The sequence below is a fragment of the Octopus sinensis genome, linkage group LG11 (assembly GCF_006345805.1).
Source record: "Octopus sinensis linkage group LG11, ASM634580v1, whole genome shotgun sequence".
NCBI classification, from domain to species: domain Eukaryota; kingdom Metazoa; phylum Mollusca; class Cephalopoda; order Octopoda; family Octopodidae; genus Octopus; species Octopus sinensis.
In genome coordinates this window covers 44460078-44485472 of record NC_043007.1, presented here as the reverse complement: position 1 = coordinate 44485472, position 25395 = coordinate 44460078, and the positions used below count along the sequence as shown (strand labels likewise).

Sequence of the window (25395 nt, the reverse complement as noted above, 5' to 3'; positions counted from 1 at the left end):
CGGTATCCCTACTGTTCTTGAGACTAATGCTAATCTATGCATGCTAAGGTTTACTGTTAGAAAATAAATATAGAGCTCTAGTGTATGCTAAGACGTCCTTGATCACACGTAAACACACAGATGAAATGGATAACGCTGTTGCTTAGCCTTAAGTCAGCCTTGAACACGAAGATATGATGAAGGGCTTCCAAGCTAAGACCATCAACTTTTGAATTACTAAAACTACATTATCCTATATTTTTCTTTTTCTCTCTTTCTTTTAAGGGAGGTAGGGTAGAGTTAGAGTGAGACTTGGCTGTCTATTTCTTGAAAGATGAGAATCTTGTGTGGGTAATGTTAGTGTACCAGAAAAAAAAGTAAAAGATTCCTAAGTAGTGATCTGTTTTATGAAAAGAAAGGAGAAAGTCATTATGAAAGATTTCAAATGTAAATAATGAGAGGAAGGTCAGGATTACAAGAGAAGGAAATGGGAATATTTGTGTGACTAAGTGTTTTGAGACTTTATTCTTTTTTCATTTCTTTTACTTTTTGAGTCATTGGATTGTGGCCATACTGGGGCACCACCTTGAGGGTGTAGACGACCATGCGAAGAAGAGGTGACGAAAATGGCTCCTTTAGTACATCACATGGTCGATTACAATAGATACGAAAAGAATAAATGAGTATAAGTGCCAGAAGTAAAGGAGAGACACAACCGGTAGAATGTATAAGAGAAGATTTTCACTTAAGTGTCTGCTACAACGGGTTTAATCAATCAATTCGCCCCTAGTACTCGTTTTTTAAGTTTTTAAGTTTTATGTTCAACGCACTAAGTCCAGTTTTATCGAAAATTTCAAAACTACATATTTTATCCCTTACTAGTTTCAGTAAGTGGATTTCGGTAATGCTGGTGCACCGCCTGTCGAATGAATTGAACCGGGGTACTTTTTTAAAGCCTGGTATTTATTCTATCTCTTTGCCGAACCGCTAATTTAAAAGGGCGTAAACAAACCAACACCGGTTGTCAAAAGGTGGTGAAGGGCATACACAAACACTTAGATATATATATAATTCGTACGACAGGCTTTTTTCCAATTTTTCATTTTCCGTTTACCAAATCCATTAACAATGATTTGGTCGGCCCATGACCATAGTAGAAGACACTTGTCTCGAGTGCTATGCAGTGGTAATGGATCGAAACCATGGGATTGGGAAGCAAACTTTTTACCACGCAGCCACGCCAGCACTTATATAGAAATCTTTAATGAAATAGGAAACTGTACGATGTGCGTGTGTGCTTAGACTTTTTGGGAGGCAACCAGATCGAACCATCTCAAGTGTAACTGCCCAAAATGGTTGTGACTTCTGGTACTTGACTGAGGAAAGAAGGCCACATATGACCCGTCTTTCTTTGTCTGTCCTTCTAATTGTTTCGCTTGTCCGCCTTTGTATCATCTATCCGTCTGAATGTTTTATTGTTCTCTATTGCGCTTTTGTTCCATTTATATATATATATATATATATATATATATATATATATATATATATATATATATATATATACATGTGCATATGGGTACAGGACATCACCAACAGTAAACAATATGAAATACGAAAACAAATGAGTTCAATACGCAAACAGCCATACCAACAATCCAACATACCTCCATCATCAGTATGGTTTCGACACCAGGGCAGTACCATTCAATCTGGCAGTGTCAACAGCACTAAAATAAATGTTGTTTGGGAACAAGCATACCAAAGAAACCACAATTTTCAAACACATTTACACTATGTACAACAGTATTTGTAAATAAACTCAATAAAGTAAATCAATAACCAACTTCAAAATTTATAACTAAACATCGACGAAACCTATAAGTCATACATTTTATTCTCTACAGTCTTCCATAGTATAATAAAAGTGAAAGCTTAATAACGAATTCATTCAATCTTAATATAGGCAGGATTGAACGCTAACTTTCAAATTAAACTACAAGAAACACATAAATCTATGTACCTCTGTATCGGTATTAAGAGTAAACCTACAATAACTAAATTATATACTAAATAGCGTTCAATCTTTAAGGTCATACAAATAATACCACCAGTCTTCCATAGTGACTACTTTAATGAAAAAAAAGTGAAAGCTATATTTCAATTCTCTCCAAAACAAAGCACGATTGAATTTAATTTAACGAATAATATAATATAATATAATTATTGAAATGCATTATTTCATAATTCAAAAGTTAATAAAAACACTGCATACTCATTTACCCTTACAAGCTTTAATGTAAACTTACTAGTAACTAATAGAAACATTAGATTTATTAAATAGGAACTAATAAAAGTATACTTGTAATTAACTATTATTATAAAACTTGCTACAATTAAAGCTAAATTAAAATTGTTTAAAAATAATAAAACTACAAAGTAGACGTCTGTTACGATGATTCTAAAATACAACACATAAAAACCTAACGGCATATCTTTTTTCGACCCCTCTGAAGAGGTTTTGCCTAATATAATGATTATAATAATTGTTATTTAATCTTTTAGGCTTAATTGAAATAGCTGTAAGGGACTATGTATGACTTTTGCAGATAATAAATTTTTATTAAATGCTATATCTCAATTTTCTTACTTTATATATATATATATATATATATATATATATATATATATATGCATGCATTTATGTCCGAATGTCTGGATATCGGGTCACATATGAGGTCTTTTATCAGTGATACTGGTAACATGGCATCTACTACAACGTGTGTTATGGTCAGGTCAGCGGCGGTTAAACCGGCACCACCACTAGGTTTTCCTGGTGAGGAAGGTTGCTAGAAACACAGTAGGACTAAAAAACGGATGAACCTAGTGAAGATTCAACGACTTCCTAGCAATAGCAAGAGCCCTCTGAAGTTCTGTGTTGCTGTCCGGTGTGCTGGAAGACCATTGAGAGTGAAGCACCCCTCAACTTTTGTTAAAATATAGCCCTAGGAGAAAGTCACTCTGATATAAAACCGGATGTGCAGAGAATTTTGGGGGTCTTTTGCTTGAATTTGGGATCACGGAGTTCCTACATTCCTGAGCTTGTGACCCATATTAGCACTGAATATCTTGCCCTTACTTGTCCCTAGATCATGCCAATAGAGGTATTGTACAAGCCTTATAGGTTTCGCCAGCAGAGCGTCTTTCCAAAGCCAGGAGGACATTGCAGAAAGCATGGCAATTATGGGCGCAAGCGCAGATAAAGACAATCTCAGGTGCAATAAACTCATGCACGGGCATTGCTGAGATTTTCATTGAGCAATGGTCAGAGATGACCATCCTCGGTAACGAATGGACAGCCATCATGTATGTATGTATGTATGTATGTATGTATGTATTATAGGCGCAGATATAGCTGTGATTAACAAGCTTGCTTTGTAATAATATAATTTGTAGTTGGTTCCACTTTGGCACACAGGACAAGTGCATTTTACATAAGCCCCGAGCTACCCAATGCCTTTTGGGTGAATTTGTTAGATGTGTAAGAATTAGCACTTCCTTCTCAAAGCTTGGATTCGAAATCAGACCCAAGAATCATTGGTCGTAAAATACCAATGCACAAAAAGGCGCGAAATCAGAATCTCTTTGTTCTGACAAAAAATGATGGATCGTCTCCCTTCGACCTCTGACCCGAGCAGGTCAGGCGAAGTTTAACAGGACGACCAGCGACCTACTGTACGCAATAACACTCTTGCGGTATATCTATTTTTCTGGCTATTTGAGATGTTATAAATAGAACGGAGAAATAGGTATCTAGAGAGAACCCGAACCAACGTTTAAGAGAACGCCACGCATTTATGAGGACGACGAAAGAATAATCAGAAAGGTGACTCTGTCATGCATGATTTACACACACGCACACACACACACCATCAAACATATTCTGCTTTAATGTGTATCCTGTATTATGCATTCCTTTAATATGTATTATTTGCAACCACTATTTAATATGCATTTTGTACAAGCGATGTGTAACATTGCTTACAAATTGATGTAGTGATAATAAATCTTTAATTTATTACAAAGCACTTATGTATTTATTAATACATCCACGCATCCACTACATTTGGTGACCCCGTAAAACGAATCGCGCCTTCCCTGGAACCAGCTTCATCAACCGCGTCGAAGAATTACAGTTTGCACATCACCAGCAACGAAGCAACTGAAAATTCCGACGAAAACAATGAATCTCCCGGAACAAAACCCAGCGGCCAACATCGACATGGCATTCCAAGCGGCGATCTCGTTAAAAATTCCACCATTCTGGACCCACGACCCGACATTGTGGTTTCACCATATAGAGGCACAGTTTGCCTCTCACAGAATATCGAGCGATGCGGCTCGACTTTCTCACGTTATCAGTTCTCTGTCACCAGAAATAACGAACGTGATACGCGACCTTATCATGGCACCACCCGGTTCTGTTTCATATGAAGTTTTTAAAACCACGTTAATAAACAGAACCTCAGAATCCCAACAAAAAAGACTTCACCAGCTTCTGATATCGGAAGAATTGGGTGACAAAACGCCGTCCCAGCTTCTTCGGAGAATGAAACAGCTTCTCGGAGATGAGACGCTCCCAGAAAAAATCTTCAAGCAACTTTTTCTCCAGCGTCTGCCCTCCAATACCCAGGTTGTTCTCGCGTCCACCAGAGAAAACACATCCCTTGAAGAACTTGCGGAGCTAGCTGACAAAATAGCCGAAGTACCGCACAGATATCCAACGGTATCGACGGTGACGCCAGCCGCTCCCAGTACCAATCCTTTCCGTGCACAAACCAGTTCTTCAGAGATTTCGGATTTGCGTGCATTAATGACGCAGCAAGCTGCGCAAATACAAATTCTCACAGCCCAAATACAAGCCCTAAAGTTTAGTCCCCAGCGTCGAAGCACCAGCCGATCTCGACGAGATGGCAGACGGTCTCGAAGCCCCAGTGCTACCCGAAACTCACATGACACGTGTTGGTACCACCGAACATTCGGAACACGGGCACAAAAATGTACGGTACCGTGCTCGTTTTCCTCACCCAGTTCGGGAAACGGCACAGCCAGGAATTGAACGCGACGGAAGTTCCTGGTTCGCACCCACACAGTCGCCTGTTTTTCGTTTGCGATCGTGTAACAGGCACGCGTTTCCTGGTTGACACAGGTGCGGAAGTCAGCATCATCCCAGTCTCCAACACTTCTGGAAAAAGAAAAGAGACATCAGTCTGTCTTCAGGCAGTCAACCATTCACCCATTCCAACCTACGGTGAACAGTCCCTAACATTAAACATAGGACTACGCGCACATTTCAGTGGGTATTCGTCGTCGCTAAACTGCCGACCCCTATCTTAGGAGCCGATTTCCTGCATCATTTCGGTCTCCTGGTAGACATAAAGAACAGACGACTTGTCGACACCACCACCAAGCTTACTGTGCGCGGTATAGCCGCTCGAATGGACACAGTCAGCCCAACTGTAATGCTTACGACAACGACTCGTCACAGTTCCATCCTGAATGATTATCCAGATGTCGCCCGGCCAGTTTTTCATAACCAGCCGATAAAGCACGACGTTACCCCCACAAAAACCAGCGGTCCACCTGTTGCTGCAAGGCCCAGAAGGTTACCACCTGATCGTCTCCAGGCCGTCAAGCGGGAATTCCAGCACATGCTCGACCTCGGAATCATCCGCGTTTCCAGCAGCAACTGGTCCTCGCCGATACACTGCGTCCCAAAAAAATCATCGACCGATTGCGGGTTTGCGGCGATTATCGATCACTGAATAAAGCACTATCAGTGATGCCTATCCGGTGCCTTTTCTTCAGGACTTTTCGTGCTCGCTGCATGGAGCTCGCATCTTTTCAAAAATCGACCTGGTGCGAGCATACAACCAAATCCCAGTCGAACCTGCAGACATCTCAAAGACAGCAGTGACTACACCTTTCGGAATGTTTGAATTCCTGCGTATGCCTTTCGGTTTACGAAACGCGGCACAGACATTCCAAAGGTTTATCGACATGGTGACTAGAGGTTTGCCTTTCGTCTATGCCTACATAGACGACATACTCGTGGCCAGTAACTCCGGACGAAGAGCATAATCAACACCTTCACCTGCTATTCGGACGACTACGTCAATTTGGAATTGTTATCAACCCTACCAAATGTTTGTTCGGAGTTGCTTCCCTTCATTTTCTCGGCCATATAGTCGATAAAAATGGAATTCGTCCCCTTCCCGAGAAAGTCAAGGCCATCGTGGATTTTCCACCACCCACATCTCTCCGCAAATTAAGGGAATATCTCGGTCTAGCGAATTTCTCGACGGTTCGTGCCCCACCTCGCTGAAATAGCGCAACCGCTCACGGATTTGCTACGTCAGCGAACCTGCAAAAACGCAGATATAGCTCTGACCGAAGATCAACTCGTTTCTTTCGCTGCCCTGAAAAAAGCGTTATCTAGCGCTACCATGTTGGTTTATCCAAAACCAGACGCCCCACGATGTTTACTCGTTGATGCATCCGATTCCGAATCGGAGGTGTGCTACAACAGCTTGTTGACGGTATATGGCAACCGTTGTCTTTCTTTTCTAAGCGGTTAAAACCCGCGGAAACCAAATACAGCACATTCAGTCGGGAATTATTGGCGGCATACCTGGCCGTTAAGCATTTCCGTCATATGCTAGAAGGTACCAATTTTGCCATATATACCGACCACAAGCCATTAGTATACGCATTTAACACCAAACCGGATCGCCATTCGCCGAGAGAAATTCGTCACCTCGGATATACGCCACATCAAAGGGACGACCAACGTGGCAGCCGATGCACTTTCACGTGCGCAGATCAATGCTATCCACACCACGTCTACAATTGATCTGGCACGTATAGCAGCTGACCAGGAGAATGACGAAGAACTTCTAAAGCTCCGGAATTCGTCATCTCTGAAATTCAGCATGTTCCACTACCATCATCCACAGCCCATATTTGGTGTGATATTTCCACTGGTTACCAACGCCCTTATGTACCACAGAAATATCGTCGAGAAGTTTTCTCCGCTCTACATTCTCTGTCACATCCTGGTATTCGCTCCACTCAAAAGCTAATATCGACCCGTTTTGTGTGGACCAGTATCAACAAGGATATCAGAGAATGGACCAAGTGCTGTGTTGCGTGCCAAAAGCGAAAATCCACCGGCACATAAAATCACCAATCGGTTCATTTTCGCAGCCCGATGCACGATTTCAGCACGTTCACATTGATATCGTTGGACCCCTGCCACCTTCGCAGAACTATTCATATTTGCTAACTTGCGTAGATAGGTTCTCGCGATGGCCCGAAGCCTGGCCCCTATCTGATATATCAGCAGAAACGGTCGCTAAAACGCTGATATCACAATGGGTTTCGCGTTTTGGCACACCCGCAACAATTACCACCGACAGAGGACGTCAGTTCGATTCCCACCTTTTCACCGAGCTGACTCGTCTCCTCGGGTGTAAACACACCCGCACTACAGCTTACCACCCTGCAGCAAATGGCATGGTGGAACGCTTTCACCGCCAACTCAAGGCATCTATAAAAGCAGCTCCAGACAGTTCTCACTGGTTGGAACATCTCCCTCTCATCCTCCTTGGAATTCGATCCACGATTAAGGAAGAACTGGGATATACTCCGGCCGAACTCGTTTATCGCACAACACTCACCTTACCTGGGCAGATGATCGAACCTGTTTCACAAAACTTCCCTGACCCACAACAATATGTGCACCGATTACGAACATCCATGTCGCAAGTATCACCCTCAGGCCCCAGACAACAGAACGTCGTTTCACGTGTCCCAAAAGATATCAACACATGGACTCATGTCTTCGTGAGGAATGATGGGATACCCTCTCAACTTCGACCACCATATTCCGGGCCCTACAAGGTCATCAAAAGAGAACCCAAGTATTTCGTCCTCGATATTGGAGGTAAACGAAAACGGTCTCGATTGATCGTTTAAAAAAAGCTTTCATCGAGGAGGACTTACATTCAGTCCCCTCTTTTCCTCAAACAGACTCGGCAACTCCAGCGAACACCACAGATGCTGCACAACCCCGACACACCAAATCAGGAAGAACAGTTCGATGGCCAGCAAGGTTTGTGCAAGTTTTTCGGGTAAGTTCTGAACTCCTAACGTATCCATCTTCCTAATGAACACATAACTGCATCACCCACCCAGAGAAATCAAAGAACATTTGTGTACGTAAAGAAAAAAAAATGAAAACAAAAACTGTCTGTATGAACTTTTACGGAACATTTCAAAATCGAACTTTGCCGATGAACATTTCTTTCATTTTTGCATGTACATATTTTTTGTTTTCTCTTCAAAATGTTTGCTTTCTCATAAATATATTTTTTTGCTAACTGTATATCCACACACAAATCTTGTTCTCATGCGTGCTATCACTCGATTTTTTTTTTTCGCCACTGAAAGATACCTTGTCTCTATTAGACCTCTAGTAGGTCGAGTAATCAATAGACGCACATCTCTTTCAACGCGCCAACATAATTCTGCCTGGCACATATACATATTGCCCACCATATAGCACATACAAATTGTAAACCTTTCATCCATATTTTTATCGTTCAATGTGTAAAAAAAATTTTTTCTTCATGCACACAATCAAAAAAAAAAAATAATAAAAATAATAATAATAATACATTTCCAATATCGTTCGATCTCTGTGGCTTTCTCACTAGAAGGGGGTAGTGTAAGAATTAGCACTTCCTTCTCAAAGCTTGGATTCGAAATCAGACCCAAGAATCATTGGTCGTAAAATACCAATGCACAAAAAGGCGCGAAATCAGAATCTCTTTGTTCTGACAAAAAATGATGGATCGTCTCCCTTCGACCTCTGACCCGAGCAGGTCAGGCGAAGTTTAACAGGACGACCAGCGACCTACTGTACGCAATAACACTCTTGCGGTATATCTATTTTTCTGGCTATTTGAGATGTTATAAATAGAACGGAGAAATAGGTATCTAGAGAGAACCCGAACCAACGTTTAAGAGAACGCCACGCATTTATGAGGACGACGAAAGAATAATCAGAAAGGTGACTCTGTCATGCATGATTTACACACACGCACACACACACACCATCAAACATATTCTGCTTTAATGTGTATCCTGTATTATGCATTCCTTTAATATGTATTATTTGCAACCACTATTTAATATGCATTTTGTACAAGCGATGTGTAACATTGCTTACAAATTGATGTAGTGATAATAAATCTTTAATTTATTACAAAGCACTTATGTATTTATTAATACATCCACACATCCACTACAGATGTTACTAAGTGGAAGCCCGTCGTATATGTGTGCACACACGCACGAATGTTCTTGTATTTGTTCTCCGGTGTTGATTTGTTTACGTTCCTGTAACTCCTGTAGCTTAAATACTGATGGCGATTTATTCGATTAAAAACCTTTCAAGGTAGTGCCCCAGCATGCATGACTGCACTCCAGAAAAGGAAACATATATATATATATCATCATCATTATTATCATCATCGTTAGCGTCCGCTTTCCATGCTAGCATGGGTTGGACGGTTCAACTGGGGTCTGGGAAGCCAGAAGGCTGCACCAGGCCCAGTCTGATCTGGCAATGTTTCTACGGCCGGATGCCCTTCCTAACGCCAACCACTCCGTGAGTATAGTGGGTGCTTTTTACGTGCCAGACGAGGCTAACAAACGGCCACGACCGGATGGTGCTTTTTTCGTGCCACCGGCACGAGGCCAGTCGGGTCGGCGCTGGCAACGGCCACGTTCGGATGGTTCTCTTACGTACCACTGGTACTGGTATCACAGCTGCAATTTCCATTGATGTTGATCGATTTCGATTTTGATTTGTATTTTCACTTACCACAACAGGTCTTCACAAGTTGAATTTTGTATCCCAAGAAGGAAAGGTATGCATAAGTGGACTAGCTACATCCCATGTAGAGGCCACGGGTTATGGTCTCACTTGTCCTGCCAGGTCTTCTCACGCACAGCATACTTCCAAAGGTCTCAGTCTCTAGTCATTTCCTCCGTAAAACCTAAAGTTCGAAGGTCGTGCTTCACCACCTCGTCCCAGGTTTTCCTGGGTCTGCCTCTTCCACAGGTTCCCTCAACCGCTAGGGAGTGGCACTTTTTCACACAACTATCTTCATCCATTCTCGCCACATGACCATACCAGTGCAAACGTCTCTCTTGCACACCACAACTGATGATTCTTAGGTCCAACTTTTCTCTCAAGGTACTTACACTCTGTCGAGTATGAACACTGACATTACACATCCATCGGAGCATACTGGCTTCATTTCTTGCGAGCTTACGCATATCCTCAGCAGTCACGGCCCATGTTTCACTGACATGTAGCATGGTTGTTCGTACACATGCGTCATACAGTCTGCCTTTTACTCTGAACGAGAGGCCTTTTGTCACCAGCAGAGGTAAGAGCTCTCTGAACTTTGCCCAAGCTATTCTTACTCTAGCAGTTACACTTTCAGCACGCCCGCCCCCGCTACTGACTTGGTCACCTAGGTAACGGAAGCTATCAACTATTTCTAGTTTTTTCCCTGAAATGTGGTAGAAGTTGGTCTCAGAGCATTTTCAGTGTTTATTGCTCCTGAGCATCTGCCACATACAAAAACTATCTTCCTAGTTAGCCTTCCTTTGACATTGCTGCACCTCTTATGTGTCCATAGCTTACACTTGGTGCATCTTATAGAGTTTTTACCTACACCTTTTCTACAGATCGAGCAGGGCTATCTACCTGAAGCCGTTTGTGATTTGTCTACCTTCCTACTTATTAGGACTTTGGTTTTAGCTAGATTGACACTAAGGCCCTTCGATTCTAATCCTTGCTTCCACACCTGAAACTTCTCCTCCAGTTCTGATTGTGACTCGGTAATTAGAGCAAGGTCATCAGCATAGAGGAGCTCCCAGGGGCATCCTGTCTTGAATTCCTCCGTTATTGCCTGGAGGACTATGATAAATAGGAGGGGGCTGAGGACTGAGCCTTGGTGGACCCCAACCTCTACCCGGAATTCTTCACTGTACTCGTTGCCAACCCTCACCTTACTAGCGGCGTCCCTGTACATGACTCGTACAGCTCTCACTAACCATTCATCTATCCCTAGTTTCCTCATTGACCACCAGATAAGGGATCAGGGGACCCTGTTGAAGGCTTTCTCCATGTCAACAAAAGCCAGGTACTGGAGCTTATCTTTGGCTAGGCATTTCTCCTGCAGCAGCCTTACCAGGAATATAGCATCAGTGGTACTTTTCCCTGGCACGAACCCAAACTACATCTCATCTAAACTAACTCTCTCTCTAATCAGTTGGGCTATGACCCTCTCCGTAACCTTCATAACCTGATCCAACAGCGTGATACCTCTGTAATTATTTGTATCAAGGGCGTTTACCTTTGTAACAGTTGACTATTATGCTGCTACACCAGTCATTGGGAATGACTCCTTCGTATATCACCTGATTAACTATACGGGTGACTAGGCTATAGCCGACACAACCAGATATTTTGAGCATCTCTGCAGTGATTCCTGATGGGCCTGGGGCTTTCCCTGTCTTCATGCTTCTAATTGCCTTAACTACCAAGGAACTGTCAACTCGGATAGCTGCTCCCTCTGTTGGGTCGACATTCGGCAGACTCTCTTTATCCCATTCATTTTCTTTATTCAGTAACCTTTCATAGTGGCGTTTCCAAACCTCTCTCTTTGCATCCTCATTTAGCGCAAGTGAACCATCATCCATGCGAACACATTTCTCTCCTACCACTTCACGATTCTCTCTCACACACTGTCTTGCAACACGAAACACCTCAAGTCTTTGGTCCTCACGGCGCAGAACATTGGCAAATTTTTTCTCATCTGCTTCCCCTCTGGCTAAATAGACCTGTCTCCTAGCTTCTCTTTTGGCAGTCTGATACGATTCCATGCTACCACCATTCTTCCAGTCCTTCCAAGCCTGTCTCTTTTCTCTAATAGCCCTGTCTACAACATTGTTCCACCACCACGTTATTTTGGGTCGAGAGGGGACTTTGCACCAGCCACAGATCTGGTCAGTGGCTCTCAGCAGGTTGTCCCTTAGAAACGCCCAGTTGTCTTCTACCCCATGTGAAGCTCTATCCCCTTCGACTTCGTCAAAGGCTTCAAGTAATATGTCCCTAAATCTCTGTCCATTCGCAGGATCTTTAAGCTTCTAGATCCTTCTTCTCCATGTTGTTTGTCTTCTGGTCGTCCTCACTACCAGTCTATGTTGTGGGGTACATTCTTTGGATACATCCAAAAGTATTCGAAAGTTAGATGCGGTAGAATGTTTGAGTTTGGGTTCTCTTCATTGTTCAGTAGTAATTGCTGAGACAGAATGATGTTGTAAGAGAACAGAATTAGAGCTAGAGAGAAGTGTAGGGTGGTGTCTGACAGTAAACTTCATTTCTCCCTCTGACCAAGGTTGGTCAGCCAGAACTCGTTGAGTCATCATGATGTGACTGACTTATTTTTGCTTGGGATGTGCTTGCTTATATTAAGATCCAGAAGGATAGATATATCATTGAGAACAATAGTTGGTGGTCTTGTTATCTATTCTAGCTTTAGGTGAAGTAGAAGAGGTTAGAAAGGGTCGAGTGGTGAAGACATTATTTCGGCCTAGCTAAAGGCATCTGGAAAATGTAAAACTGCTGTCAGAGAAAAACCATTGTTCCATCGTGGGAAAAGTTCTGTTGCAGTGTTAATTTAAGTTTGACTTTGGTGGATCGAATCCACCATAGATGTAAATATCACAGAAACTACATAGTCAAAGCAAATGAAACTAAACAGGCTTAATGTTGTGCAACATAAGATTCATTCCTCCAAATTTGAATGAGAAATTCAAAAGTATGTGGATTCCATGAATGATTTCACAAATGTTCAATATGCGCAGCACCTGAGACACAGCATACGTCAAGTCGGTAGTCCAACTCCTCCCAAACACGCAGCATGTCTTGAGTAACGTTCTCCAGTGTGGTAGTGATTCTCTGTTCAAGTTCTTCTTGGTTTACAGGAAGAGGTGGGGACATAGACTAGGCCCTTCACATAGCCCCATGTTGGCGCTTTTGCTTGTCATCTGTTGTTATGGCCTGAACGAGCTGCAGCTTGTAGGGTTTTATTAACAAGCATTTCCTCAGGACGCGTCAAACTGTCGTTGGAGGAATTTGGGTTTCCAGATTTGTTCTTCTTATGGACTACTTGGGGCTTCGCAAGAGTTTTTGCTAAACCCATTCGACCGTCTCATCCGATGTTAGTGGTTGTCCAAATCCTTTTGCCCTACACAGCCTTCCTCTTTGAATTTTTTGTGCCATGTCCAAATCTGCATTGCCATTGGTGACTTTTTAGCAAGTTCTCTCACAAATGCACACTGCAGTCTTGTTCGACTGTGTTCCAGCATACTCCAACACACAAAACACTTTTTCTCTTCCAGTGAATGCCATTTCTATACCTGGAAAGATAAACATATCAAACATTAAACATAAAATTTTGACCTGTTTCTACACATGCTGTTAAAATTTGAAGTCATTTGAACAAGAACTGGCAAAGTTATTAGATTGCAAAATATCAAATTTTTTTAAACACTTTTCATGTGTGTGTGTGTGTGTGTGTGTGTGTGTGTGTGTGTGTGTGTGTGTGTGTGTGTGTGTGTGTGTGTGTGTGTGTGCGCGCGCGTGCGTGTAGACAAAGGAATGAAGATAATGGTACTACATTCTGTAATCAATCAAGATGATGGGTTATACATACAAATTATTTTTCTGTCATTTACAAAGTTAAATAATTATTCCCAAGCCAAGTTAAATTAACCAGGGTACTACTAGCGAACAGTGGTCCCGGTGCGCGCACTCGCGCTAGTCGTAAGCAGTCGATGCTACAACTAAGTAAATAAATTATTTTTTATAAACAAACTAAGGTTAGGGTTAGGGTTTAAATTTTTTTTTTTATTATTATTTACTTTGTGTTCGCTAATAGTACCTATACATTGGTTTTAAAAAAAAAACCATTTTCTTTGATATGTATTCAGCCTTGAAATACAATCATGTATCGCATACGCGCAAGTTGTCGTAGGATCTATTACTTACGACTAGCTAGCGCGGATGCGCGAGTTAGCGCACCGGGACCACTGTTCGCTACTAGTACCATTAACCAGCTGGTGAGAAACAACGTCTGTTGAGTCTCACAAGTTGCCTATTGAAGGCAATGTTTACTCAATCTGCATCGTTATTATTTCCCCAAATTTTAGATTAGTTGATATTTCCCTTGGTTTACATTTTGAATATTCCAACCACTTAAAGTGTTTGAAATTTTCACCAGATCGAAGTTCTCAACTATAACTATTATTACATACGAAACACAGCCCTGACTACTAAACTTAATTTCATAATATTCGAAGTATACCGCCATAATTATCTCCCTTGTCTTACACCGTTCTTTTGCGTCGCGGATAAATCAAATTTGAACTTTTGCAAATTTGTGGTGTCCGTTTGTTGGATCTCAATATGAGAATTGACACGTACAAGAAAATCGTTGCAAAATTGAAACATGTTCGACGCCGGGATGAATTACCAGAATTATGTAGTGAATTTCCAAATGTGAGTATTGCTACTATGGGTAGTATATATTCACAAGAGAACCAGAAGAAACTACGGCGTACCCACCACTATCATTACAATCCCAAACAGACAGCAGTATACTACAAGAAGTTTCTGGCCGCTCGTGATAGACAGGAAAAACATATCTTGTATCGAATGTCAGAAGAAGCAGATTTTTCACCATCGCAATTAGCTAGAATTGTTTTGGAAGAGCATCTCATGGTAACTCTCGACAAGGACCATATTCCAAAAGTAACTCTTTCTAAATATTTGAAATCTCCTTTGACAATTGATGATCACGTATTGTCAGCTGAAGTATTGGAATGTATAGCCGTCGACGATCATTACGGTCCCTTTACGGATTGTATCAAACATGCTATTGGCTACGAATATGAATTCGAGTTGAAAAAAACCTTGGAATCTCTCAGTCTACCTTACATCGGCGAGGAGGTGATGAGAGAGAAAGGTTATGATAAAACCCCTGACATTAAGTTAGAGATACCTATTGCAGTGGACGGATATATTGTTAACTGGATCGAAAGTAAAGCATCATTTGGTGATGAGTTTAACCATGAGATATATCTACGAGAACAGTACTGGAGCTACTGGAACCGATTTGGAGCTGGTATGGTTATTTATTGGTTTGGTTTTATTGATGAACTTGATGTAAATAAGGAAAAGGGAATCATTCTTAAAGATAGCTTCCCACAAAATATTGTTTTCTTCGATCCCACTGGTGACTAAAGAAGTACAATGCTAAAACGAATGAAGTTTGTGTACAAAACAAGGGCATGCAGTGTACAAAGTCTGCTGCATGTTGAACTATTCATGTACAGTATATCGTCTAGCTCCCTCTACATTTTGAGATCAATCCCCCTGCGCAGATAGCTTTACCTCCCATCCCATTTCAATAAGTTCCGTCTTAATAATTAGCCTTGCATGTATGCAAGAAACCATACCGTGCATGTATGTACATATACATAGGCGGACAATCCCCGTGCAAACGGAAAAATTCTAACTTGGTGCTTCCTAAGTCCGACGTCCACCCATATATATATATATATATATGTGTGTGTACGTGTACATTGTACAGTGGTTTTTTGGGGGTGGGGAGGTCGGTACTTTTTCACCTTTAAGGCCTCTCAAAGTGAAACAGTTTTATCACCTTCATTAGCTGGCTTATAAAATGAAAGTTTTCTGAACTGGAGGATCACTTGAATTAATTTATTCTCGCCTCTTTCCTGTCAGTTATATTATCCACAGTTCTACTTTCAGTACACATTTATGCGTGTCCTGCTAGAGACCTACAGCAAAATAAAAAATATTTTTTCTCACTTTGAAAAAACAACCGCACCTACGACTAAATGATTGTTCTCTATTAACGATAAAGCGATCTCACGGGAAAAGAAAAAATAAATAAATGAAACTATTTGAGACAAGCACTTAGTAAAATAGCAAACAGGATCTCTGATTGAACGTTCACTACTGGATGGATGGTGAAAACATACTGTGGATAAAACAGGCAGGTAAATGAGGAGTGAATTATTTCATAATAAAGGTTTCCTACATTTGCTCAAAATTACAAAATTGTAGGAGAAAATGAACCACCCAAGTATATTAAAACGAGAGATTGACAGCATACAGAGATAATTAGTTTTTTATTTTTTTTTTACAATTGTTTCATTTTCAGGAAATCCTGGAAACGAAATAGCCCTTCCTATTTTATGAACTGAAAAAATTTTCTTTTCAGAAAACAGAACAATATAATCTCCTGACAATCTCTGTCTGAAGAAAGAAAAAATTGTAGAAAAAGCAAAACTTGATATTTAAAAAAAAAATTGATAACATTATTAAAACATATTTAAACAAAAATTGCTGTGGTATTCTTAAATCAAGTATACAAAAAATATTTTTTAAAATTTACCATTTAACTATTTGCTAACAATCAAATAGTTTGTTGCATCGTCTACAATCAAAGGTATTCCAGCGGTAATCTCCTTGATTTCTTTGGGGGCGGGGGTTCTTTTCAGATGTGGTGTGTTTAGAACATCAGTTGATGTGGCCTTTTTTTTTTTTTTTAAATAGCATGATTTGAATGAGATTTGTCTGATATTTCTAGCAAGTCGAATGACTACGTAGAACCTTCCTTGTTGATTACTTTAAATATTCCATTTGATCCATGAATGATTAAAAGCATTCCTGCCAAACAGCCTTTCCCCTTTCCAGGTACACCCAGTATCACATCTAAAATGCCCTCCTGTTTTTTTTAAGGTTTGTGGGAGATGTGGCTGCTAATTCTAGTTGGTCTACCTACCACATACCGTTTCATCCTTCCTTAGGGTATTCCAGTGTTTTGTTATTGTTTAGTCTCAAATCGACACTGATTAAGCAGACCTGTGATCAAAAGCATTACAACTGAGATCATTCAATCTTATGGTACAACTCTACTGTTAGCGTCCAGAGAAAAAACTCGAAGGAAGTAATCACGGCTAAACCTTTTTTCAAAGCTATCGGAATCAGATATTTTCTTCACTCAGGTCTCTAAGCTTGGAAACAATAGATAAAAATAGTTTACATACATAAATCATAAATGTTGTTTATTCAATTCTATTGGATACCAATTAAAAATATACTTACATAAATTGATTCCAGCATCATTTTTATGTTCACATAAGTTTATCTGATTTGATTATTGTTCACACATCTAATTATCAATTGAGTTTGTTTTATTCAAGCATAAACCAATGTTATTTCTCACTCACATCTACTCATCCCGTTGGCCACACAAGATCTGATTAAAAACAAATCCAAAGAATTCCACAGTTCAATTACATTGATTGCACTAGTGATATGCCTCAGGTAGTCAGAAAAATCTGCTTAGCTTAATGATTTTGTCATGCTATTTACACCCACATCATCTAGTCAATCTCTTTCACCATCATTGCATTCTGGAGAAGATAGCTTTGCACGTCTTTAATTCCTCTTCATCTACAGCATTTACAGGTAGAAATAAGATTCTTGACACCTGTTAATCTCCAATCTGTATCAAGTCACCTTATTCACTTTTTGTTCTCATCATTCCTGACTTTTTTTCAACTGAGTATCCTCCTCAACCTCTGTGAATGTTAAGTCGCTGCTTCATTGTGGCCTCTGTACTTGTACAAACAGCATTTGAAGTAAATAAAATGCCACTTGCATCACAGGAACTGTGATTTTGCCTGCACAAAAGAACTATCATTATCACTAATCACCAAAGTTCTACAAAGATGATTAATATAAAAAACGAAATAATTTAAAAAAATAGGAACAATATACCCACTTAGAAGAACAAGCTATTAAAAAAAATGAAATTGTCATTTACCAAACAAATTGCAAGTTTTGGTCAAATTATACTCTCTAGCTATGCCTATCTGATTCATAAAGATTGTTTCTTTTCTTGCTTGTCTCTTTTCACATATATGACAATGAGGCCAGTACACTCATGTTTACCCAGAAACAACAATTTGAATTAGTCAAAGCTTAACCAACAATTTTCAAGTCTTGGGCAAATAAGTAAAGTAATAGATTCAAGTATCAACCAGAGTCTAAACCTGCAAGAAATCAATGACTGCCAAATTCAGTAAATATGACATAACAGATGCAGTCTGTCTTCTATCTTTCTACTTTTGTCCTGTGTAGTGTTGAGTCCTCCAGTCAGGAAGGTAATCACTTTCTTTCCAGTGGAGTCTGGTCCTGGAAGTGATGGTCTTTACTCCCCAACATCTTAAAGATGGCATCTCTCTATCTACTGGTGACTGGACTTCGACGTTTGGAATGCAACAAGCAGTTCGTGATCTAATTTGCTTCTGAGAGTTATCTCCCCTATATGCCATGCGTTCTTGAAATAGATGTTTGTTTTAAAAAACGAAATATTCCCAGCTACATTAAATAGATTCTCTTGAACAAACTACATTATGAGGAAAACTAGGTCACATTACATTGTTAATTGGCAGATATTTGAGTTATAAGCCAATGGTTAAATAGGGTAAAATTCTGAAAACAAGGAAACTGGTGATTCACATGAACAGTAATGAGTCTATATGAGAGTTTAGTCAAAATGGGATAATCTAAATAATGGACCCTTGTTTTTGTTAACAATAGTTAAATAGCGAGTGCATCTAGATTTTTATAACCGACAACAAATTATTAATATATTTTAATTGTAAACCAATGATAACGTGGTGTACAGGGTCCTAACTTTGTTAATGATATATTCTGCCAAAGTCGACTTTGCCTTTCATTCTTTCGGGATCGATAAATTAAATACCAGTTGCGTAGTGGGGTCGATCTAATCGACTGGCTCCCTCCCCAAAAATTTCGGGCATTGAGCCTAGAGTAGAAAAGGATATATTCTAACTGTAAACCAATTTATAATAGGGCTAACTGGTTTACAAGTCATAACTTTATAATAATGATATATGACAATATAGTGAGCTGGCTTACAGGGTCACAACCTTGTTAATGATGTATTCTAACTGTAAACCAAAGATGATATAAAGAGCTTGTTTAGTAAATAGAAAAACACATTGACTCATATAAGAACTCAACAATGAATTTATTGGCTTCTTCTGAAAGACATTTTCTTTCAAAGTTGCTTTTCAACAGGCATGAAAGAAAACCCCCCACATTTTTAGTTCTTTACTTGAGGAACCAAGAGAGTAGCATCGCAGAACAGTGACATATTTGAAGTTATTCCCAATAAAGTTTGAATTGGTAGAAACAGTTTTAAAAATTTCAATACAAACATTTACATTAACTTATAATGAATTTTACCTATACAGAAGACCTATCATTATCACTAATTACATAAAAATAACAGAAGAAAAAACAGTTCTAAAAATATGATTAATATTTTTTTTTAAATGAAATTAACAAAAAAAGTACCCCACTTACAAAAAAAAAATTTTTTTAATGAAATTGCCAGTTACCAAACTGATCACAAGTTTAGGTCAAATTGTATTCCATAAAGAACAGAACATTTTTTTGAAATTTCTAGTTCTTTTATGAAGCAGTTTTGTCCCCTTTACAGGTATTGATGTAACAATAACAACAAAAATACCTTTGTATTTTATCTTGTATTTTTTTACCCTCAGATAAAAAAAAAATGATTTAATTTATTATTGTTTTTAAATAACCAAATTATAGTTTGTTTCCTTAAGAAAATAAATATTTTTTTAGTTAATAAACAGACTGAGATTGTGTGTGTGAAGGGAGAGAAATAAAACAAAAATGTGCCTTGTTTTCTGAGATTTTTTTTTCTCACTTAATACATTTCCATAAAATTATCTCCAGAATACAATACTGTCACAACCACTGTGACACCCCTGTTTTGTGAAAAATAAAAAAAAAAAGTGATGCTTTGCAAAGTTGCAAAACTCTGTTCCACCATTTGATAGCAAATGAACTCCCTTAAAGTGAAGGATTGAAAATGTAAAAAACAAAACAAAACAAATAAATGAGAATTTCCTTCTTTCCTTAACTTATTTGATTTATTCCTTATTAATAATACACCCCTCAGACTGATACCAGTCATACCCTGGGTATTATCAATCTACAACATACTTTTATATATTTCCTTCAGAATGGTAGTATTCTTCCCAGACAACTTTATTGTGGAGACTTGACTGGACTGGAAGAGGGGGTAGAGCAAGACAAAAAGGAGTGAAGTTTCAAGAAGCTGGCTTGGGAGTTAGTGCTGATGACGATGATGATGATGGATTTGGGTTTGTCATGGCTATTCTTGCCTCTTCACAAAGTGCTGACAGTTGAGTGCATCCATGCAGTGTTTTACTATCAAAGCCGAACGATTCCACCTGAAATGAAAATGTTTGGAATATATTATTGTAATATGATGGTTAGAATATCATGTAAGTGTAGCATGTAATTTGGAAAATGCGACAGTGAGATGGTTAGGATAATTGTATTACAAGGTAAAACGTTGAAGCCTATATGAAGTGTTTTGGTATCAACACTACAAAAGAAAAGAGTCTTACACAATATGGCACAATAGCATCACAGAGCGTTCTGCCTCAACATGTTTAAGGAGCTAAATGAGGTAATTTGACTCGCTAAAAACAACAGCCAATGATTAATGATGACAGAATGGTGGTGCTGCTGTTGCAGTTGATGTAGTAATTTCATACTGGAATTTGTACAGATGAGAGATATAGTAAACTGAATCGATATCAGTATATTATTGGTATTTTATCAATGGAACAAAGATAAAAAAAGAAAAGTCAACACTATTAAGATTTGAACTTAAAACAAACACCACTAAATATCTGAAAAGGCTCTCAGTCCACCACTTTACTGCTGTGATTCCCATAAGCTCAAAGTAATCACTCCAACTGGAGTAAAAACTGCTATTTGACTGGGTTAATACTAATGGTGAAATAAGGGGAGGCTTTACCCTACCATGACGCAATCATGAAAGGGAACAGGCTCCAAATGCAAAAACAGAAACTAAAACCATTTGCATACTGTACCAGAAATACAGGCAGTGAACAGAAAAGTACAAACCATTAGTTTGGAGGAAAAGCATTACCCATGATTTTTTACAAGGTCTCAAAGATTGGTGGGAAGAAGAGAGGAATGTATCCTCAAACCTGACATCTGACCAAAATGCTCACAATAAGGCAGACTTTGTTAAAGGCACCTTAAGTGCAAGGTGGTGGTGTTTAACTGAGTGACTGGTTATATCTATGACCAATTTTAGATTTGACAGAATTTTAATTCAGAACACAAAGACCTGGAATAAATTCAGAAAGGTACCTGGTTCCACCAGTAAACTGTTTTGGGTTGACACTTTTATATATATATATATATATATATATATATATATATATATATATACTACATTTGTTTCAGTTAATTTTGAAAATAATGAAGAATTTAGTAAATTGACTTTGTCATAATTAAGCTGATGCTTGGGACATAATGTGAAATTTTAGTGGAAGGTTTTAATTTAGGTAACACTAAAAAAAAGGAAGAAAGAGCAGTCTCAGGTGATTTGATATCAAAAAGGTTAAACAGATGTCAGAACAATCTTCACAAGGGACTTGGTTAATAACCAGATCCATCCTACACATTATAACAGTTAAGATTAATTTCTTTTGAATGGGTACAAGGCCAAACATTTAGGGAAAATAATGAGGTTCATTAAATTATTCTGTATATTATGGCATTTTATATCATTGTCCCTAGAGAAATTAGAGGATGAGTTAACTGTGACAAGAGTTGAACTCATAACTGAGAAGTATACATATAAATTCTCTAATTCATATAACCCAATACACTGCTGTCACAGCCAGTTCTCACATCCAAACAATAATGATTTCTCAATCAGCACAACACCACCAATTTGCAGAAGGAGCTTTAGTTAATTGTTTTTCATTTAATATATGAAGCAGGGAAGACAGCATTTGTTACCTATTTTATGGCCTCTGAGACTGATACCACAACTCCTAATTTGCTGCAGTAGGAAGCAATGCATCAAAGTAGCCTCCTCAGACTGGAAACCTGGTCTAAATTCTTGCAATATACACGGTTCCACTAAAGTTACCCAAGTGGTGGTGTTGAAACAGACAAATGTTTAAATCTAGCATGAAGTAAATAATTAGTCTCTTTTATTTTGTAACCTCTTCATTCAACCATAGAGGGATCAAAAACAAGACTCAAACGTCCATCCTACCCCCACCCAATAAAACAACAACAACAAAAAGCAAAATTTACCTGTTGTGCATAGTGTTCAATGTCAATGATCAACTGCTGACGAATCTTGTCATCATCTGTCATACCTGGGAGACCAGTGCTCACACCTGTCCCACGAGCTTTCTTTAATCGCTTCAGGCTGTCTTCCATTTTCTTCACTGACGTCAATACATCTGATGTTGATGTGTAATACCTACAGGGAAAATTAATTACCAAGAAGTATTCAGTTAGTAACATCATTTGACGATGAACATGGATGAGAAATAGCTATAGAGCAGGGGCTCTAAACCATTTTTTATCTATGGACCCTTTGATTACTATTTTATTCTGGTAGATCCCCATAGCCATTCAATGTTTAAAAACTAGCTTTATAGAAACTTGCGTAAGTTGAACTATGGAAAATGTTAGAGAAAGAAACCTAGCTGTTTCTAGCAATACATATATCTAAAGCAAAATTTTTTCAGGGGCCCTTAAAATACTATTGTGGATGTCCAATTTACTATTTTGTTGCATGGACTCCCAAAAATCTTATATGGACCCCAGTTGAGAATCACTGCTATAGAGGAATAATCAAGCAATTTTGATAACATGGTATCACCTTCAGTTTCACTGTGCAGCACTTAGAGCATTTCTTCTCTTATAGCCATGAACCAACCTGTTGCATGCATATATATGTTATCATCATCATTTTAACATCTATATTTCCATGTTTGCATGGCTCATACATAATCACTGAGCCAGATTTTCTATGGCTTGATGCCCTTCCTATCGCCAACTCCCACCTGTTTCCAAGCAAGATAACATTTCCCCATGGCCAGACAAAGGATGCTGCCTTTATGATGATAACATTCATTTGCAATCATTGTATGATATCAAGACGAGACACACACATACACGAATCCAATTCACATCAATCTTGCAATCAGAGGCACACAGAGCTAAGCTTAGTGCTACAAGTGAGAAAACATTACCAAAATCTGAGCAATAATGGTTGCTTTTGACCAGATACAAAGTTAATTTTTGTAAAGCGGAGGCACAACATAGTAGTGTTTTCTACTGTAACTCCAGGCCAACTAAACTTTGTAATAGATTTGTTAGAAAGAAGTTGATCTTATAAATGTGTGTGCTTCTCTCCTTGTATTGACATCACATGATAGTTGTAAATAAGTGTCACTGTCATACAAGCAATGTCATTCATTTCCAATCTTCTATGAAAACATGCCTGGCTATGGCTATAAGGGAACAGGTGACAGCTGGCAACAGGATGGGAATCTGACCACAGAAAATCTGCCTTGATGAATTCTATTTGACCCATGCAAGCATGGGAAAATAGATATTAAAATGATGATGAAGATATCTAACTCTGGAGCAAGACCCTGAATTTTTCCAGGAGAATACAGCCAATAAATGAAGTCCAGCCCTTGACTAGTATTTATTTCATCTTTTTTTCATTTATTTTATTTTTTCCTTGCCAGACAAATGGAAGCCACAGTAAAATAATAATTTTTTTCCAGGGGGTTGTTGAAATAAACATAATTAATATCATCTTTTTGAGTTTATAGTTATTCATTATTGAAGATCACCAAGCTCAAATTGGCATATATGCCTGCTCTAGTTTTGCCTGTTCTTGGGGGTCTAAAAGTGATTTATAAGGCTTTTCTGGTTCAGGAATCCTCTCCTATGTATAAGATATGTATAGGATGGTGCACCACTTAGGATGCTTTGTGGAGTGAATGAAATAGTGCAGTAATGTTCCTATGTATTATATAATCATCGTCATTTTTATGAAATAAATGGAATTGATCCAATCAAACATAACTGCTTTGCCCTGTACAAGAAAAGGACTTTCTGCTTGAGAAATTAATCAATGCCATGCCTGAGACAATAAATGAGATCATACTTGAGAAAACAATATTGAATATGAGGAGAAAGTAATGAACAGCAAATGAACTATTAAAACAAAGAAATTTAACATACTGTTGAGCAAGATTCTCCAAGACTTGCTTAGCTATGGCTTGCTTCCTGCTTTCACTTAGTATAGCTTTATGTTCACTAAAAAACATGTTGAGTGGCTTAAACAAACCAGTGGTGTATGAAGATGTTTTGGTTGGGACCTAGAAAGGTAAGAAAATTTTTTTAAGTTTAAAAAGTAGATGTCTTTTAATCACTGTTGAAGTAGTTGCATTAACAGGATATAGCAACAAGTAGCCCTGATTCAATGGTTGATATCAATGTCATTTATGCCATATTGTGTCCATAGCCAAAAAACTGTGGCAAATAGCTGAGAATTTGATGGTTTATATCAATATCACTTATATTGTGTCCTTAGCCAAGAAACTTAACAATGATAACAAGTTCTGTAGTAATTTATCTCTAATCACTCTAGCAAACATCTTGGTTCAATCTCTGTCCTCCTATCTTAAAAGTATTTTTTAGCTAGGATTTTATTAGTGTTAACTCATTATTCCATAACCAGTATTAATGTTTTATTCATAAATCCATATACTACCCATTCATAAGAGAGATGACAATGTATAACAATTTATCTCAGACTGGCAAGTAGACAAAGTCTCAAATATATCTCTCATCACTGTATTTTTAAGTGTATCTTTCTGCATGGTGTTGTTTAGATTTTAAGACCAGGGTTTCTAGTCTTAACTCTTCTTTTCATGACAAAACTCACTGTCCCCTAAATCCATCATAACAGATCACTCTTTGACAAAATCCTTATCTCTGAGATAATAAAATCACAGAGATAAAGATTTTCTCTGTGATAATAGATTATTATCCTTAGATTATATTCCTTAGATTATTTAAGTGTCACAGCTCTTTACATTGTTCTATGGATTTTAACATCATTGAGAGATTACAACCTAAAGAAATAAAGAATTTTTATACTGTTAATTAAAAAGTTAAACAAAAGTCACATAATGAGGAGCCTTCATTAACCAAGGACTGTATCATAC

The 25395-nt window shown here is 38.6% G+C and overlaps 4 protein-coding genes and 1 long non-coding RNA gene across 5 annotated transcripts in view; 4 read left to right on the top strand and 1 right to left on the bottom strand.

The window, feature by feature from the left end:
* The first annotated feature begins 4219 nt into the window (after positions 1 to 4219).
* LOC115217610 lies at positions 4220 to 5095 on the top strand. Its single transcript, XM_029787362.1, has one exon. It carries the CDS (start codon positions 4220 to 4222, stop codon positions 5093 to 5095), a length of 876 nt encoding a protein of 291 aa, XP_029643222.1.
* A 2456-nt stretch (positions 5096 to 7551) lies between these two features.
* LOC115217609 lies at positions 7552 to 8013 on the top strand. The gene has a single exon (XM_029787361.1). It carries the CDS (start codon positions 7552 to 7554, stop codon positions 8011 to 8013), a length of 462 nt encoding a protein of 153 aa, XP_029643221.1.
* Positions 8014 to 9685: 1672 nt separating this feature from the next.
* LOC118765412 lies at positions 9686 to 20756 on the top strand. The gene is made up of 3 exons (XR_005001275.1): positions 9686 to 9709; positions 18378 to 18381; positions 20633 to 20756. It is a non-coding gene; the product is annotated as an uncharacterized LOC118765412 (long non-coding RNA).
* LOC115217414 (CDAN1-interacting nuclease 1-like) lies at positions 14512 to 16470 on the top strand. The gene has a single exon (XM_029787107.2). It carries the CDS (start codon positions 14588 to 14590, stop codon positions 15422 to 15424), a length of 837 nt encoding a protein of 278 aa, XP_029642967.1. The 5' UTR covers positions 14512 to 14587; the 3' UTR covers positions 15425 to 16470.
* The window catches only part of LOC115217180 (conserved oligomeric Golgi complex subunit 2), a 41467-nt gene continuing 35327 nt past the window's right edge, over positions 19256 to 25395 (bottom strand). The window contains exons 16-18 of the mRNA XM_029786809.2: positions 24407 to 24543; positions 22451 to 22622; positions 19256 to 20532 (exon numbers count right to left, since the gene is read on the bottom strand). Coding sequence (XP_029642669.1) covers positions 20389 to 20532; positions 22451 to 22622; positions 24407 to 24543 — 453 coding nt within the window. The 3' untranslated portion in view covers positions 19256 to 20388. The remainder of the gene's footprint in view (positions 20533 to 22450; positions 22623 to 24406; positions 24544 to 25395) is intronic.

Excerpts from the sequence above, each read along its gene's own strand:
- LOC115217610 (XM_029787362.1), top strand. The coding sequence starts at position 4,220 with ATGAATCTCCCGGAACAAAACCCAGCGGCCAACATCGACATGGCATTC.
- LOC115217414 (XM_029787107.2), top strand. The coding sequence starts at position 14,588 with ATGAGAATTGACACGTACAAGAAAATCGTTGCAAAATTGAAACATGTT.
- LOC115217609 (XM_029787361.1), top strand. The coding sequence starts at position 7,552 with ATGGTGGAACGCTTTCACCGCCAACTCAAGGCATCTATAAAAGCAGCT.